Source organism: Sapajus apella, unplaced genomic scaffold, assembly GCF_009761245.1.
Source record: "Sapajus apella isolate SASKATOON/1434 unplaced genomic scaffold, GSC_monkey_1.0 scaffold130, whole genome shotgun sequence".
Taxonomy (NCBI): domain Eukaryota; kingdom Metazoa; phylum Chordata; class Mammalia; order Primates; family Cebidae; genus Sapajus; species Sapajus apella.
Window position 1 is genome coordinate 839,821 of NW_022437070.1, and position 18,297 is coordinate 858,117.

Consider the following 18,297-nt stretch of genomic DNA (forward strand, 5'->3'; position numbering starts at 1 on the left):
CACACACACACACACACACACACACACACACACACACACACACACACGCCTCCACCTCTCATCCCCTACCTTCTACATCTCTGGAAGTGTCTGCAAACTCCCAGCAATTTAAATGCAAAAATATGGATTACTTTTCCTCTGCTCAAAGTAGACAGGAGACCTCTAGTGGACGTAAAAGGTATTGCTTGACAGCACAACATTTCTCTGCTGATTTTGTGGAGTCCGCTGAAATTCCAACAGTGGAGGCGCGATGCTGCCTGAAATAAGAACTTTTGTTCAGTATATAAATTTTAAACCCTGCACCATGCCTCTTCTCACCCACGTTCTCACACACGCACACACACAGACCCACAGTCACACTCAACATGCAATCACACAGAGAATTAGACATGCGTGCATACACTTTTTTTTTCTTTTGAGACGAAGTCTCGCTGTGTCACCCAGGCTGGAGTGCAGTGGCGCAATCTAGGCTCACTGCAACCTCCGCCTGCCGCGTTCAAGCAATTCCCTGCCTCCCCAGTGGCTGGGATTACAGGCACTGCCCGCCACCACGCTGGCTAAGTTTTGTATTTTTTAGTAGAGACGAGATTTCACCATCTTGGCCAGGCTGGTCTTGAACTCCTAACCTCGTGATCCACCCACCTCGGGCTCCCAAAGTGCTGGGATTACAAGCGTGAGCCACTGCGCCTGGCCTTTTGTTTGTTTGTTTAAGACAGGATCTCACTCTGTCGCTGCCCAGGCTGGAATGCAGCGGTGTCATTACAGCTCACTGCAGCCTCGACCTCGTAGGCTCAAGAGATCCTCCTGCCTCAGCCTCCTGAGTAACTGGAACTACAGGTGCACGCCACCACACCCTACTAATCTTTTCTTTCTTTTTTTTTTTTTTTTTGAGACGGAGTTTCACTCTTGTTACCCAGGCTGGAGTGCAATGGCGCGATCTCAGCTCACGCAACCTCCACCTCCTGGGTTCAAGTGATTCTTCTGCCTCAGCCTCCTGAGTAGATGGGATTACAGGCATGTGCCACCATGCCCAGCTGATTTTTTGTATTTTTAGTAGAGACGGGGTTTCACCATGTTGACCAGGATGGTCTCGATCTCTTGACCTCGTGATCCGCCTGCCTCGGCCCCCCCAAAGTGCTGGGATTACAGGCGTGAGCCACCGCGCCCAGCCTAATCTTTTAATGTTTTGTAGAAACAGGGTCTTGCTATGTTGCCCACAGTGGTCTTGAACTCAGGCTCAAGCCTCTCACCTCCACCTCCCAAAGTGCTGCGATTAGAGGAGCCAACACACTTTTATACACCCAGTCACACAGACGCACACTCAGATACACACATTCACGCTTACAGACACAGACCCACATACACACACTCAGACTGTCATACAAAAACATACCCTCGCACACAGACACACTCATCTAGGCATTCACAAACACAAACACACATTCGCATGACCACAAAACAATAATAGCTTGTCATTGACAAAGGGGACTTAAGGAATGTCATTCCCTACTTTCCCAGAGCCATTAAATAAATGTTGAGGCCGGGCGCGGTGGCTCAAGCCTGTAATCCCACCATTTTGGGAGGCCGAGGCGGGTGGATCACGAGGTCAAGAGATCGAGACCATCCTGGTCAACATGGTGAAACCCCGTCTCTACTAAAAATACAAAAAATTAGCTGGGCATGGTGGCGCGTGCCTGTAATCCCAGCGACTCAGGAGGCTGGGGCAGGAGAATTGCCTGAATCCAGGAGGCGGAGGTTGCGGTGAGCCGAGATCGCGCCATTGCACTCCAGCCTGGGTAACAAGAGTGAAACTCCGTCTCAAAAAAAAAAAAAAAAAGAAAAAGAAAAGAATAAATGTTGAGAAAATAATTAAGATGAATCTGGGTTTGGCAGCAGGCCAAATTACCGGTCCACAAGCCCTTAGCGGAAGTCCTTGGGGACAGATGAGTTACAGAACTCAGAACTGTTCCAAGTTTAGAAAGGCAATTTTGAGCGACTACCATACATTATGTAACACTCTCAGAGGCCTGAAGCTGGGGCCCCCTTCTCTCCCATCAGACGTGGTGATATTTTTGCAGCAAAAATGTGAATATTCAGGGCTGGGCTCGGTGGCTCACGCCTGTAATCCCAACACTTTGGGAGGCCGAGGTGGATGGATCCCCTGAGGTCAGAAGTTCGAGACTAGCCTGGCCAACATGGTGAAACCCCATCCCTGCCAAAAATACAAAAATTAGCTGGGCATGGTGGCACACATTTGTAATTCCAGCTGCTCCAGAGGCTGAGGCAGGAGAATTGCTTGAACCCGGGAGGCAAAGGTTGCAGTGAGCTGAGAGCAGGCCATTGCACTCCAGCCTGGGCGACAGAGTGAGACCCTGTCTAAAAAAAAAAAAAAAAAACCGGGAGAGGTGAAAGTGAATATTTACACTAAAGATCAGTAACAAGTATAAATAGCTCATATTACTTCATTTGCCACCATGTAACACTGGGGCAAAAATAGCCTCCAAAAATGTTTGGCTGAGCTTTATTTTTTTTTTTTTTTGAGACAGGGTCCCACTCGTCACCCAGGCTGGAGTGCAGTGGTGCCATTGCCACTCACTGCAGCCTCAAAATCCTAGGCTCAAGTAATCCTCCCAACTCAGCCTCCTGAGTAGCTGGGACTACAGGTGCGCGTCACCACGCCCAGCTAATTTTTTGCATTTTTTGTAGAGACAGGGTTTCTCCATGTTGCCCAAGCTGATCTCAAACTCCTGGGCTCAAAGCAAACTGCCTGCCTGAACCTCCCAAAGTGCCAGAATTACAGGCGTCAGCCACTGCACCAGGCCTGGCTGAGTTTTTTGGAATTCCGAATTGCAAACACCAGATTTGATTAGCAGGCCCTATACCTGGCATCAACATATACTCCTGCTCTAGGTGTGAAGTTTACATTCCAGATTGGGTTGGGTGCTTAGGATCCAGAGAAACGGCAATCCTCGAGCGCCCCCTCTTGGCAGCCCCAGCCCTTGCAGTAGTGCTGCTGAGTTGGGAGATCCACTGGCTGAGGCCGGATCCAGGGCTGGGTCCCGATTGATCTAAACCTTCATAGTAATCCCGCCTCCACTTGCCCATGACTGGTTCAGGAATCCAAGCCTTAACCAACCAGCATCTGAGGATCCTCTAGCCTTAGTTCGTTCTGAGATTGGTTCTGAGATCATCATGTGACCCCATGCTGATCCAATCAGATGGGTCTGAGATCATCATGTGACCCCATGCTAATCCAATCAGATTGAAGGAAAGCCCTTTGGTTCTCAGGTAGGGGCTTGGCCTCCTTAGCTCCCAGGGGTGGGACTGAGCAGCTCACAGGTGCCTGCATATCTGGGTATTGGGCCTTGAAACCTTGAGGGGAAGCATCTTAGGGATGGGGCCAACTCTGCACGCACGCACACACACACACACACACACACACAAACCTGGAAACAGTTTAGGTCCCTTTGATGGCCACGGAAAGGCACTGCTCAGTGTGTTGTTTTTGTAGAGATGGGGTCTTGCTATGTTGTCCAGGCTGGTCTCAAATTCCTGGCAAGTGTTCCTCCCACCTCAGCCTCCCAAAGTGCTGGATTTACAAGTGTGTGCCACCACGCCTGGCCAGCTCTCCCTTTAAGTGATCCTGCTGCCCCGAGGCCAGCTGACAGCCCCACCACATGGACGCCAGGACCATCCATGCCTCCCTTTTGCCACCCAACCCAGGACTCCACTGATGGGCAACCTCTGCTCAGGGACCCACCCCCCCTTATAAACACTTCCCCACCAGACTTTCCAAGAAGTACGCTGCAACCTGATGCCTCTCCCATGCTTCTTCCCTCACTCCTTTCCTAGCTCTCAGACCCTCATGACGTCTGAAGGTCCTCCCTGCCTCACACGCACTCCTGCTCCTTCGCCCTTTATCCTTCACAGGCATTTCCCCAACAAACTTCTTGCACATCTAATCCAGTCTTGGCATCTGCTCTCCTGAGAACCCAAACTGACAATTCCCAATGACATCAGACAGAGGGTAAAGGCAGAGGTTCAGGCCAAGCACAGTGGCTTATGGCTGTAATCCCAGCACTTTGGGAGGCTCAGGAGGGAGGATCACTTAAGGTCAGGAGTTTGAGAGCCGCCTGGCCAACATGGTGAAACACTGTCTCTACTAAAAATACAAAAATTAGCAGAGCGTGGTGGCATGCACCTGTAATCCCAGCTACTCAGGAGGCTGAGGCAGGAGAATCACTTGAACCTGGGAGGCAGAGGTTGCAGTGAGCTGAAATTGTGCCATTGCACTCCAGCCTGGGCAAGAAGAGCAAAATTCCATCTCAAAAAAAAAAAAGATGGTTAAAATGGTAACCTTTATGCTATGTGTATTTTATCAGTATAAATATACACAGAATTTTTTTTTTTTTTTTTTTTGGGACAAGATCTCACTCTGTCACCCAGGCTGGAGGGCAGTGGTGCAATCACAGCTCACTGCAGCCTCAACTCCTGAACTCAAGCAATCCTCCTGCCTCAGCCTCCAGAATAGCTGGGACTACAGGCCCAAGCCATCTGGCCTGGCTTTTTTTTTTAATTTTTTTGTAGAGATGGGGTCTTGCTATGTTGCCCAGGCTGGTCTTGAACTCCTAGGCTCAAGTGATTCTCCAGCCTTGGCCTCCCAAAATGCTAGGATTACAGGTGTGATCCACCACGCCTGTCATTTACTTTTTTCATTTTTAAAAAAAGTTTATTTTTATTTTATAAAGACGGGATCTCACTACATTGCCCAGGTTGGACTTGAACTCCTGGGCCCAAGTGAGCTTCCTGCCTTGGCCTTCCAGAGTGCTCAGATCACAGGCGTGAACCTCCTTGCCCAGCCCACACACAGATTTTTGACCACTTCTCCCCTCCTCCCCCCCAATCCACACTCTAGTCCAGCCACCATGGTTTCACCTGAACCAGGACAGTGGCGTCCCCATTGGGCTCCATGCTTCCACCATCGCCCCCTGCAGTCCATTCTCCACATAGCAGTCAGAGGGTCTTGAGGTCTGAATCAGCTCACACCCTCCTCAGCTCAGAAGCCACCCATGACTCCCACCTCATTTAAAGTGCACATCGTGGCCAGGCACGGTGGCTCACACCTGCAGTCCCAGCACACTGGGAGGCCAAGGTGGGTGGATCACTTGAGGTCAGGAATTCGAGACCACCCTGGGCAACATGGCAAAACCCCATCTCTACTAGAAATACAATTAGCTGGGCGTGGTGGCACATGCCTGTAGTCCCAGCTACTTGGGAGGCTGAGGCAGAAGTATGTATTGCTTGAACCCAGGAGGCGGAGGTTGCAGTGAGCAGAGATCACTCCGAGGAGGGTGAGCAGAGGAGGGTGGATCACCTGAAGTCAGGAGCTGCAGACCAGCCTCGCCAACATGGTGAAACCCCATCTCTACTAAAAATACAAGCGGGAAAGCAGGGTAAGGGTGATGGGGATGCTGGAGGGGCTGGTTACTGGGCAGAAGGGGGCTGAGGGGACAGCCAGTGCAAAAGCCTTGAAGGTGGTGTGCTTGGTTTGTTCAACGAACAGCACAGGCCAGAGTGGCTGAAGCAAGAGGGAGTGGGGAGAGCAAGAGCAGGAGGTGGGGCGAGAGAGGACAGGCAGATAGATCAGGGCCTCATGGGCCACAGTGTGCAATTTTTTTTTTTTCTGAGACAGTCTTGCCCTTTTGCCCAGGCTGGAGTGCAGTGGTGCAGTCACGGCTCCCTGCAACCTTGACTCAAACTATCCTCTTGCCTCACCCTCCCAAGCAGCTGGGACTACAGGCACGCCCCACCATGCCAGGCTAATTTTGTATTTTTTGTAGAGACGGGATCTTACTATGTTGCCCAGGCTGGTCTCAAACTGATGACCTCAAGCGATCCTCCTACTTTGGCCTCCCAAAGTGCTGGGGTTACAGGCACGAGCCATCGTGCCTGGCCGAGAGCCAGAATTTTTGCCTGTTGTATTCCCCACTGTGTATTCAGTGTTTAAAATAAGCCTTGGCACACAGCAGATGCTCAAAAAATACTTGCAGGTTTTAGGGAGGGTTGTTTTATTTCTTTTTAGTTTTTAGAGACAGGGTCTTGCTGTTTCCAGGCTGGAGTGCAGTAGTGCGTTCAGTAGTTGGGACTGCAAGCGAGCACCACCACGCCCGGCTAATTTTTAGTTTTTTGTCAAGACGAAGTCTTGCTGTGTTACACAGGCTGGTGTCTAACTTCTGGCCTCAAGTGACCCTCCAGCTTTGGCCTCCCAAAGTGCTGGGATTACAGGCAAGAGCACTGTGCCCGAACTAAAAAAATATTTGTTAAAACAAAGATTAAACAATAGAGACGAAAAGAGAAACAGGAGGAGAAAAAGGAGAAGAGGGAAAGGGGAGGAGATAGGGGATGCTGAGACTAGGAAACTGGGAAGCCGCAGGGTACGGGGGCCGGGGGGGAGCGAGGTGGGAGAAAGTGTTGGGGTGAGATGGGTGGAGGAGAGAAGAAAGAAAATGAGCTGGGGCTGGGCGCGGTGGCTCACGCCTGTAATCCCAGCACTTTGGGAGGCCGAGGCGGGTGGATCACGAGGTCAAGAGATCGAGACCATCCTGGTCAACATGGTGAAACCCCGTCTCTACTAAAAATACAAAAAACATTAGCTGGGCATGGTGGTGCGTGCCTGTAATCCCAGCTACTCAGGAGGCTGAGGCAAGAGAATTGCCTGAACCCAGGAGGCGGAGGTTGTGGTGAGCCGCGATCGCGCCATTGCACTCCAGCCTGGGTAACATGAGTGAAACTCCGTCTCAAAAAAAAAAAAAAGAAAGAAAATGAGCTGGGGCTGGGCGCGGTGGCTCACACCTGTAATCCCAGCACTTTGGGAGGCCAAGGCGGGAGGATCACCTGAGGTCAGGAGTTCAAGACCAGCCTGGCCAACATGGTAAAACCCCCTCTCTACTAAAAACACAAAAATTTGTCGGGTATGGTGGTGGGCGCATGTAGACCCAGCTACTCAGGAAGCTGAGGCAGGAGAATCTCTTGAACCCGGGAGGCGGAGGTTGCAGCGAGCCAAGATCGTGCCACTGCACTTCAGCCTGGGCAACAGAGTGAGACTCCGTCTCAAAAAAAAAAACCAAAAGAAGAAAAAGAGAACAAGCTGAGAACAGAGAGCAATAGGGAGGAGACCAAATGAGTCAGGGAGATACAGAGCAGGAGAGAGAACAACACCGAGTGACACCGGAGAGACACACAGGATGCACAAAGATTGAGACGCAGAGCGACAAACACAGAAAGAGAAAAGAGACAGGAGACGCAGAAACGAGGAAACAAACGATGAGGAAAAAAATGGGGCTGGGAGAAGAGAGATGGAAAGCAAAGAGCAGGGCAACTGGGAACTGAGATGGAGAGGCCCCTCCCTCAAACTCACCATCTGCTGCTGCCAGGGCTTTGGGCTGACTTGCTATCCCCAGAGGATCCCAGCTGGGGCTTTTGAAGCCCTGAGGGACAGAGGTGGTGGAGACAGAGAACATGTGACATCGTTCTCAGGGCTTGAGATCACCAGCTTATTTATTCCTCAGAGCAAGTCTATGAAATAAGTACAATTAGCATCTTCATTCTACAGAACCATGGAGGCAGGGCCAGCTTCAGTGGCTCACACCTATAATCCAGTGCTTTGGGAAGCCAAGGCAGGAAGATCACTTAAGTCCGGGAGTTCAAGATCAGCCTGGCTAACATAGTGAGACCCCATTTCTACTAAATGAAAAAAAAAAAGTTTAAAATTTTTAAATAAATTTTAAGGCTGGGCACAGTGGCTCACATCTGCAATCCCAGCACTTTGAGAGGTCAAGGTGAGCATCTGAGTTCAGGAGTTAGAGACCAGCCTGGCTAACACGGTAAAACCCCATCTCTACTAAAAATACAAAAATTAGTCGGGCACGGTGGTGGGTGCCTGTAATCCCAGCTATTCAGGAGGCTGAGGCAGGAGAATCACTTGAACTCGGGAGGCGTAGGTTGCAGTGAGCCAAGATCACACCACTGCACTCCAGCTAGGTGACAAAGCAAAACTCCATCTCAAAAAATATATATAAACAAGCTTTTTAAAAAAAGAAACAGAGAAACTGAGTGACCTGCCAAAGCCACACAAGTAATGAGAAGAGCTGCAGTTTGAACCCAGGCAGTCTGGCCCGTCAGTGCCCATAACTTCACCTATGCTGCCTGTCAAGAAGTGCTGGCTTCCTGGATTCCCGTTGTGTCCACAGCCACCCTCTGGGGAGAGGTGGTGGGTAAAGGGGAAGGTGACCAAGGTAGCTGACCTTCGTAACTACATCCACAGATGTCCCTGAGCCACAGTGTGAGAGAATAGGCTCAGTTTCCTTCTACTGGGAAGGCCTCCAGCTCAAGGGGGGAGGCTGAAAGGAGCCAGCTTCCTGCATGTCCTATCCGAAGTGCTGCCCAGAGCCAGGCCTCAGTCTTCCAGGAGGGAACATGGACTCGCTCCCCTCAGACTACTTCCCCAGCAGCTAGACCTCAGTTTCCTGGCCTTGATTTCCTAGCAGCGCGGCAGGCCAGAGAGGCCACACCAGTCTTCCAAGGCAGCACAGCGCTTTGGTCATTTGTTCTGAGATTTCCAGACAGGCTGAGAAGCAGCCCCCCACCCCCACCACCGCCATGTACTCTCATCTCTCTGACCCCAGAAAGAGAGCCAGCAACGCTCCCCTCGGCAGCCAACTGAGATCCCCGTGTGATTTAGCCTCTGTCCCTGACGTGATAATTACACTAACAGCAATTCCCAGAACCCCAGCTATTATCCTAAATCATTCCACCCCTCCTGTCTCCTGTACTGTAACAGAGAACACTCTGCTTTTCTCCAGAGACATTTGTTCTCTGCTCCAAGCACACAAAAAAACTGGGAAGCCCTTCCCACTGTCTGACCTTCAAAGGTCCTGCTCCTGCTAAGCTTCTCCCTACTCCAACCAAGAACAGAAGGACACCTTAAGGAAGGGGAACAGCCCAGCCGGGACAAGACAGACAAAGGCCATACCCCAGGAAGGTGTTCCCACACAAACTTGGCGGGGGGGGCATCTCCACAGACAACAGGACAGACACAGCACGAGGCAGCCGGGGCTGTGGTTTATTGCAGATAGACACGGATTCAGGGAGGTGAGGAGGCAGATGGGCTGTGGGTTCTGTGCTCAGCATCCCACAGTGGGAGGGGCAGGTGACAAAGGTCAGGATGGGGTCTCCCTGATGGTGGAGGATCCAGCCTGACCACAGAGGAGCTGCAAGAAGCAAGGCCCCGAGCCGGCACCCCCTGGGTCCCCATTCCTCAGGATGACGACTCCGGAGACGCTAGGCGATGTCATTAGGAAGGATCCCCGGCGCATCCGCGGTGTGGAGCACAGAGCTCTCGAGGACTGGCGATCCTGGTTGGGGTGGAAGGGATGGTTACCCGGGTCCTCGCCCCTCCGCGGCCTCCGGCGTCTCTCCGGGTGTCTGGCGGCTCGGGCGGCGGCCAGGGTTGCTGTAGCGGCGGCGGCGGCGGCGGCTCAGCTGCAGCTGGAGTTGGGGTCGCGGGCCGCCGGGGACTCCCAGGAGGCAGGAGACGGAGGCAGCGGCGGGCGCCGGGACAGGCGGCGCGCCCGGGCGGTTGGCACACGGAGGGGACGGCACGCTGGGCTGTGGGCCGGCGGGCGCCGCGGGGGACCGCGTGGGCACCCAGATGAGACCGTAGTACACGGCGAGCAGGACGGCGGCCAGCGAGACGCAGAGGAAGTAGGCGCAGACCGGGGCCAGACGCAGCCAGCGTCCCCGCGGGCCCTCACTCAGCCCAGCGCCACCGGGGCTTTCGCCACCACCGCCCACGCAGCTGGTGCCCCGCATCCCCGCAGCCCAGTCGGCCCCGCGCCGCGGCCCGCACAGGCCCCGCCCCCGCCAGGCCCCGCCCCCGCCCCGCAGGACCGCCCCGCGCTCTAAATCGCCCACCTCCGGCCCCACCCCCGCCAGGCATGGTCACGCCCCCGCGCGAGCGGCCGCCTCTGGATCCTTAGACCCACCCCCTCCGGCCCCCTCCTAACCACCGCCTCTCGGAAGCGCTAGCCCCGCCCCCTCCTCGCTCCAGCCGCTCCCCCGCGTTTAGCCCCACCACTTCTATCACCGCCTCCTCCCACTACAACCCGGTCCCCTTCCCGGACCCGGACTTCATTCAGCTCAGGCGTCTAGCCTGCCTCGGAGCCCGCCCCCTCATCCCGCCCAAGCCCGGCCTGGAGCCCTACCCCGCCCTCCGCCGCAGCCAGGCTCAGTTCTCTCTGCCTGTCGGACCGTCTACTCCAGCGCTCGAGCCCCGCCCGCTCCGCCCTCTGCCTCCCACACTCTAGTCAGGAGTCCCCGCTTTCCTCCTCCGCGGGCTCCCACGCGGCACGCTGCCCGCGCTCCCACTAGCGGCTCCGCCGCATACCCGTGGCAGGAGCCCCAGCTCCGCGCGCTGACCCCGCCCCCTGCTCTAACTCCGCCTGCCCGGATTTCGGCCCCGCCCAGGCAGCCTAGCCCCGCCCCCACGGGAACCGCCCACCTCCAGCACACAGCCGACCTTTCAGGTGTCCCCAGCATCACCTCAGGCTCCCAGGTTCTAGCTCCGCCCCTAACGGCAAACGCGCCCCTTCTCCCAGCTCCTCCCCCACCGTCAGCTTCTCCCGGTCCCTAGAGCCATGGGGTCCAGACTAGGCTCTGGGGGAGAACACAGTCTGGAAATCCAGATAAACCCCTCCTGACGACCCCTCCCCATCAAGGCGGGGAAGCTTCAGTCCCCTCCCAGCAGCGTCTTCAGGAATTCGGGGAGGCCTGCAGGAGGGGGGGAGGGAAGACGGATCAGGGAGGTGGAAGACCCCCTTCCTCCCGCCTCTTCCGCCACGGAAAAGCCCGCCAAGCACAGCGACCCAGCCTGCCCCCTCCAGAAACACAGTTCAAGGGTGAGCGGAAGCACTGCGTTTAATAGGACAGGGCTGGCGCCCGAGTAAGTCAAGCCCTTCGGAAGAGTCACCGGCTATCACAATCCTAGAGGCGGGAGATTCGGCCTGGGGACTGGCCGGAGCCGCCCAGGGCCTCCATGGGAGGCTAATGCGGAGAAGTCCCAGCCGTCCGGGTGCCGCGACATCCCCCGTCTGTGGGGCCGGCACCGATTACTGCCCTGGCCTCGCCCAGCTCGCAGACCCTGGCTCCTCCCCCCTTACATTTAACCCTCTCCCGGCTGGAGTGTGGTAGAAGCAGAGGATAGAGGAGCGAGGCGGTGGGAGGTTAGTGCAGAGCGCAGAGGCCGCGGTCCGGCGGGCGCGGTCAGCGAGCGGCCCCCGGCGGCGGAGGGGCCGCCACCACCTTGCAGAAACGCACCCTCTGGAAGTCGGTGATCTCCGCTGTCTCCTGGCCCTCGGGGCCCGCCTCTGGGGAGAGAAGGGTCTGAGTCAGCGGAGGGGAGCAGTCTCCCCACCTCCCCGCAGGCCCAGGACCCCTCCCTCGTCTAGCCACGCCCCTCACCCCATTCTAGCCCGGCCACTGCGGGCCTGGCGATAAGCGGCTTACGGGCCCCGGACTCTTAATCCTGTCAGCGGACCCACGCAGCAGCAAACATCCCCAACAGAACCCTGTTTACAATCGAGGAAACGCGGGTGTGGCGAGATCTGCCTCCCAACACGTGGCCTAAGGCAGACTGGGCCCCCGCGCCACCTGCCGCTGCAAACTGTCCTCCCACCCCCGCCCCACCTCACGGCCCTCACCAACCTCCACCAAAACAGTCCTAGAGGAGCCGCCCTCCGCTCTCCTTCCCCAATGCCTACAGTCCTTCCTCGGCTCTGCCCCCAAATCCTAACCCCACTCTGCGGGTAGGAGAGGCCATCCGAGATTCGAAATCTTATTCCCACGGGGTGTAGGAGAGGGGCTTGCCCTCTTGCTTGCACTCTGTCGGTCCCAAAATTCTGATCGAGTCTGCATCTCTAATTTGCCCCACTAGGTTGCACCTCAAAAACTGATCCCAGCCACAGTTAAATCCAGTTTTCTGCCTTGCCCATCTGTTTGGCCTTTTCCAGCCAGTTCAATTTCGAAGTCTGCCTCTAGCTCCTGCCCTAGGACACCAAGCCCCAACCTCCCTCCGTTTATTTTTTGTTTTTTTGAGACGAAGCCTCGCTCGGTCGCCTAGGTGGGAGTGCAGTGGAGCAATCTCGGCTCACTCCAGCCTCCGCCTCACAGGTTCAAACGATCCTCCTGCCTCCCAAGTAGCTGGGATTACAGGCGCGCACCACCACCCCCAGCTAAGTTTATTTTAGTAGAGATGGGGTTTCACTATGTTGGCCGCCCTGATCTCACACTCCTGAACTCAAGTGATCTGCCCACTCTGGCCTCCCCAAGTGCTGGGATTACAGGCGTGAGCCACCGTGCCCCCACGGCATCCCATTACTCTTAAATGGGTGCTTTCCAAAACCCCTGAGCTAGACCCCAAAATTCTAATCCCTTCCTTTTCCACCTCCTCGACCTCCACGCACATACCCAATTCCGATTGGCCTGGCCCATAAAGTCGCCCCTTAGCTCCACCCCCACATCCCGGCTCCAGCCCCGCCATCTCTATCTCCGCTCACCCTTTTCACTTCACCTCTATGGTCCAAGTGCTGCCCACACACATTCCACTCCCCCCAAGCCCTCAGCCCCAGAGAAAGAGGAAGCAGCAGCCTCCACCCCCTGCCCCATGCACTCCCCCACCTGGAGTTGCCTCAGACCCCTCCTCTTCAGCCTTCTGGCATCCTGGGAGGCTGGGCCCGCTCTCCAGGGAAGCTCGGGCTGACTGGTCGCCTCCTAGGGAAGGGGAGGCCCAGTCAAGCCCCCTTCCCAACTTGACATCTCCCCACCCCAAGAGAAGGCCCGGGGGAGTTGAGGGGGGTTCAAGGACACACCTGGGGGAATGTCATTTGAGGATGTGAATTCTTTATTGGGAAGGGGGTTTAAGGGGCTGGGGCAGGCTCCTGGAATGGGCATTCCAGAGATGGGCACGACAATACAGAGGGGCATGGGCTGCCCTCCCCAGCCGACAGGGCTGTGGGGCACACTGGGTCCTGGGGCCCAGCCCGAGGGTCCCCACCAGCCACACCCCTCCAGCGCACTCATTCACACACAGGCAGACAGCTTCATGCATTCCCAAAAGGCCAGGCCTCACCCGGAGAAAGGGCGCCAGCCGGGTGGGCGGTCCGGGGAGAGTTCAGCTCCACCTCTTCACCCCAATCGGACACAGGCTGGTGGCCGCTGGGTGGCGAGAAAGGGCTGGAAGGTGTGGCAGGGTCCTGGGGCTCCAGCAGGGGCTCCTCCGGCCTGAAGGGGGGCTCCATGGGCCTGCTCACTGCAGGGGCTCTGGGTGGGGCTGGCTGCCACAGGAGCTTCGTGGTCTTCGGCTGGTTCCTCCTCGTCACCTCCTTCTTCCACCCCAATCTCCTCCTCGTCCTCACTTATGTCCTCCCATTCTTCATCCTCTTCCCCCTCATTCTCATTCTCTTCCCCCTCGTCTTCGGGAGGCTGGTGGGCAGGTGCTGGGGTCTCGGGTGGCTGTGGGGACACAGGCAGGTCAGGGCAAGGCATGGGCCCTGAGCCCCCATCCCAGGCCCATGCCCTGAAACGCAGCCTGGCCTCACCTGCGTGGGTGTCTCCACAAGGGGAGTGGGCTGTGGAGCCTCAGGGGCTGGAGATGCTGCCCTCTCTTTTGTCTCCCAGCGGTCATCATGGTCACTAAAATGGACAGAGGGTGGGGAGACGCCTGGGTGGAGAGTGGACAGGAGAAAGGGGCTTCCTGACTCCATCCTCCCTAGGAAGGAGCTACCCCGAGCACATGGTATGCTGGAGCACTGAGGGAATGGCGGACGTGTGTCCCCAGGTGTCAGGGACAGATAGAAGGCGGAGCAGGTGGCAGGAGGGGACATGGGTGAGGCAGAGAAGGGACAGATGAGGATAAAAGCAAGACCCAGCTCCCAAGTCCCTGAAACCAAGTACCTGCGAGATAGACAGGGCCAAGACAAGGGCAGGGACAGACAGATGTGCCCACACCTTCACAGCAAGCCAAAGAAGAGAAAGCCCTGCGGACCGCCTTGGGGCGTGCAAGCTGCAGAAGGGGTGCCCCACCTGTAGGCCCAGGGCGCTGACTTGGCCTGGGGCCGGCTGCTCTTTCTCCTCCTGCGGCTGCTAGCCTCGGCTTTGTGCTGGGACAGGAACTCCCCAAAAGTAGGGGGCTTCGGGGGCCGGGCCCAGGCCTGGTCATCTGCAACAGAACGCCCAGGCATTGTCAGGAAGGGAGGGTCGTGGCACACACCACCCCAACTCCCAGATCCTGCCTGACCCCAGCCAAGGGCACCCACTCACCATAGCGGTGGGATGGTTCTCGAGCAGGGACCGGGCCGTCCTTGAACCTGGGGAAAGATAACGGGTGAGCAGGCAGGTGGGGGGACAGGGTAGCAAGAGGAGCAAGTTGGCCTAAGAGGTCAAGGTCAGATATCAGATCAGAGACAGATGGTCAACCAGACAGGGCCAGGCATGGCGGTGCACACTGGAATCCCAGCTACTCGGAGGCTGAGGGAGGACTGCTTGAGCCTGGGAGTTCAAGGGCAGTGGGCCACAATCAAGCCACTGCACTCAAGCCTGGGTGACAGGGCGAGACCCTATCTCAAAAAAAAAAAAAAAAAAGGATGGACCAGTTGATAGGCAAGAGGCAAACTTGACATCATAGTGACAAATAAAAAGATTCAGAATGTGGCCATCGGAACAAAAATTTGGATCACCACAGACCTTGCCCAAGTACATGACCTCCAACTCCCTGTGTGACCTTTCCCACCAGTCCTTCTCACCTCTCCAGCCAGGCAGGCTCTTCCCCACATCTAGCTCCTGCCTCAGAGCCTCACTGCCTGCTCCTGGAACGCTCTTCCCACATTTTTCAGTGGCTCACTCCTCACTGCCTTCAGGGCTCCGCTCAGAGGCCTTCCTGAACCCCCAGCGAGGAGAACAGTAGGGCTGGGCACAGTGGCTCATGCCTGTAATCCCAACACTTTGGGAGGCCAAGGTGGGCGGATCACTTGAGGCCAGGAGTTGGAGACCAGGATTGTGGGTAACATCCCCATGGGACCCAAGGAAGGAGAACTGTCCAGACCCCAGGCAAGACTAGTACCTGAAGAGTATCTTATAGTGTCATTGCTCAGTTGTTTCCTTTATATAATCCTTCATATACAATCATATATTAGTTTACAGATTTCGTTCTTGAAGTGTAACTTACTGCTTACATATATCTTTTTTTTTTTTTTTTTTTGAGACAGAGTTTCACTCTTGTTACCCAGGCTGGAGTACAGTGGCGCGATCTCGGCTCACCGCAACCTCCGCCTCCTGGGTTCAGGCAATTCTCCTGCCTCAGCCTCCTGAGTCGCTGGGATTACAGGCACGCGCCACCATGCCCGGCTAATTTTTTGTATTTTTAGTAGAGACGGGGTTTCACCATGTTGACCAGAATGGTCTCGATCTCTTGACCTCGTGATCCACCTGCCTCGGCCTCCCAAAGTGCTGGGATTACAGGCTTGAGCCACCGCGCCCGGCTGCTTACATATATCTAGCATACTTAGTTCTATATAATCATATAGGTATAGTAGTCGGAGCTGTACCGACACATTTAGTGCTGATTTATAGACTCCTTCCTTCTGTATAACCATATAGTAGAGTTTGTAGTAGGAGGAATGCCTAGAGCAGTCACAGAACAGAAGCAGTACATGGGAAAACAGCCAGACCAGGACAAGAACCAAAGACCCAGGCGGTGGAGTCCCTGCCCGAAAGGGCATACGCTGTATGGCAGGCTTAGAGCAAGAGCCTCTCCTCCTGATAAAGGACTTGTAGTACCTTTCATCCAGTTCCTGTAGAAAGCAGGCCTCAGGCCTGAGATCCTGCAAATAACCAAGGGAGAAGAACCCCTCTGGTGTGACCAGTCACAGCGGCTGTACACACTGTCAGTTTTTTCTCACTTCTGTGCTAGCTCAAATCATCCTCCCATAAATATCTTAAAAGAAGAGCACAAGTCTGTCAGCTCCCACTGCATTGGCTTACAGTGTCTATTAGAAATCCTTTGAAGTCTCCAGCTCCCAGATAAGAACTGTTGCACACGACACCTGTTGCACACAGCCCACCTCCTTGCCTCAGTGACCTAATGGGGGTGGACCCCTTTTCTGTACACAACCCTCTACTACTGTGCACGGCATGGCCCCCTACTGCACACAGCCCACCTCTCTGCCCACGTGACATAATGGGGTGGTCCCCTCACTTGTAACTCACTTGTATGCCCTATTACTAAGCCTACAGTTGATGACCTCACTCACAACCCTGCCCCTGCTTGTACCTAATAAATACAGATGCTCTGGGGCATTTGGGGGCCTGGCCGATCTCCACTCACAGGTGGTATGGCTCCCCGAGTCCAGATGCTCTTCACCAGTTCTTCAGCGTCCTGACTCTTTACCTCTTGGATCCTGCACCTCAATATAGCATAAGGGACACCCCACGACCCTGTGGGGCCTCCACAGCCCTACACAGGATTAAACCCTGCTTCTACTAAAAATACAAAAATTAGCTAGGCGTGGTGGCAGGCACCTGTAATCTCAGCTACTCAGGGGGCTGAGGCAGGAGAATCACTTGAACCTGAGAGGCAGAAATTGCAGTGAGCTGAGATTGTGCCACTGCACTCTAGCCTGGATGACAGAGCAAGACTCCATCTCAAAAAATAAAAAAGGTATTATTACACAAAATATCGATTTCTAAAATTCTACCCCCACCCTGGCTGCTTACTCTGCTTCACTATCTTTCCAGACCTGATGTTACGCCTCTTCATTACCCACCTTGCCCACTACACTCTTAGTTCCGCAAAGGCAGAAATGTTTCATTTGCCACTGTTATCACCTAGAACTTTCCATAACATAGGGAGACTCAAATATGTGCTGACGAAAGCAAGGCACCATACATTTTTTTAATTTTTTATAGAGACGGGGTTTCTCCACGTTGGTCAGGCTGGTCTCGAACTCCTGACCTCAGATGATACACCCAACTCGGCCTCCCAAAGTGCTGGGATTACAGGTGTGAGCCACTGTGCCCGGCCGCATTTTTCTTTTTCTTAAAGACAGGGTCTTGCTCTGTGGTCCAGGCAGGAGTGCAGCAGCGTGATAACAGCTCACTGCAGACCCCCTGGGTTAGGCAATCCTCCAGCCTCGGCCTCCCAAAGTGCTGGGATTACAGGTGAGTCACTGCACCCAGCCATGAATGAAAACGTTCAACACAGGAAAGAATGGGGGATGACGTATAACCTAATGGCGCTGATCTTTCAAGACTGCCATTTATCGGCTCTTCCAGAACCTTCTCCTTCTCAGCTATGGAAGTTAGTCCTCATGTGGATGATGCGGTGAGGTCTTTAAGTCTGACTGAATGCGAGGACACAGTGAGGGTAACAATGCCACTGGGGTAAGAAGGTGGTGAGGCGTGGAGACACGTTCAGGGATCATCTGGGTTGGCGGAGATGGGTCGGAGGCGGGTGGGAGGATGCAAAGGTCTAATCGCTGTTCAGCAGCCTTCACCAGCGCCAGCACCACTGCCACCAGCCGTCCTTATCCACTGGAGTGAGCGGAGCTTATTTCCCTGCTCCAGTGAGGCAGGGCATGCTGGCGAACAGGACTGGGAAGTGTGCCGGCTTGTGCATCTGCCCTACCAGGACAAGCGCTCCCCAGGCAGCTGCTACCCTCAGCCTGGACAGCAGAATGACCACCCTGGAGCAGAGTGAGTTTGCCCTGCCACAGGGAGCCAAGCCCCATGGGACTCACAGCTTAGCATCCAGCCTGGATCAGCTGAGCCCAGCTCACCCGTGAACACGTAAGAAACGCTCTCATTCCAGCTACTCGGGAGGCTGAGGCAGGAGAATTGCTTGAACGCAGGAGGTGGAGGTTGCATGAGCAGAGATCCTGCCACTGCACTCCAACCTGAGTGACAGAGCAAGGCTCCCCCCCCCAAAAAAAAAAAAAAAAAAAAAAAAACCCAGAAATGCTCTTATGTGCCGCTGAGATCTGAGCTGACCCACACTCACTCATACACAGCAGGAGAAACCAGAAAGAAGCACAGGACTTACAAGTCCAGGCGAAAGTCAGGGAGCCACGCAGGGAGGGGAGCGGGGAGGAGAGCGGGGAGGGAGCAAGGAGCTGGGAGGAGAACTGCGGGGAGGGAGCAGGGGGGGAACAGGGGTGCGGGGAGGGAGCAGGGGGGGAACAGGGGAGCGGG

The 18,297-nt window shown here is 55.2% G+C and overlaps 2 protein-coding genes and 1 long non-coding RNA gene across 4 annotated transcripts in view; all 3 read right to left on the reverse strand.

The window, feature by feature from the left end:
* Nucleotides 1-9,091: 9,091 nt before the first annotated feature.
* INAFM1 (InaF motif containing 1) lies at nucleotides 9,092-9,924 on the reverse strand. Its single transcript, XM_032262526.1, has one exon. The coding sequence runs from the start codon at nucleotides 9,868-9,870 to the stop codon at nucleotides 9,436-9,438; it is 435 nt and encodes a 144-aa protein (XP_032118417.1). The 5' UTR covers nucleotides 9,871-9,924; the 3' UTR covers nucleotides 9,092-9,435.
* LOC116539543 lies at nucleotides 9,094-11,714 on the reverse strand. Of its 2 annotated transcripts, none has more exons than XR_004264107.1 (4): nucleotides 11,563-11,714; nucleotides 11,374-11,423; nucleotides 10,263-10,827; nucleotides 9,094-9,413 (listed from the first exon to the last, which is right to left on the reverse strand). It is a non-coding gene; the product is annotated as an uncharacterized LOC116539543 (long non-coding RNA). The 2 variants fall into 2 exon arrangements; XR_004264106.1 differs by having other exon boundaries at nucleotides 11,518-11,714.
* Nucleotides 11,715-12,936: 1,222 nt separating this feature from the next.
* CCDC9 (coiled-coil domain containing 9) overlaps nucleotides 12,937-18,297 on the reverse strand; it is a 14,886-nt gene continuing 9,525 nt past the window's right edge. The window contains 5 exon segments of the mRNA XM_032262525.1: nucleotides 12,937-13,343; nucleotides 13,345-13,566; nucleotides 13,653-13,746; nucleotides 14,137-14,272; nucleotides 14,374-14,420. Of these exon segments, the coding sequence (XP_032118416.1) occupies nucleotides 13,155-13,343; nucleotides 13,345-13,566; nucleotides 13,653-13,746; nucleotides 14,137-14,272; nucleotides 14,374-14,420 (688 nt within the window). The 3' untranslated portion in view covers nucleotides 12,937-13,154.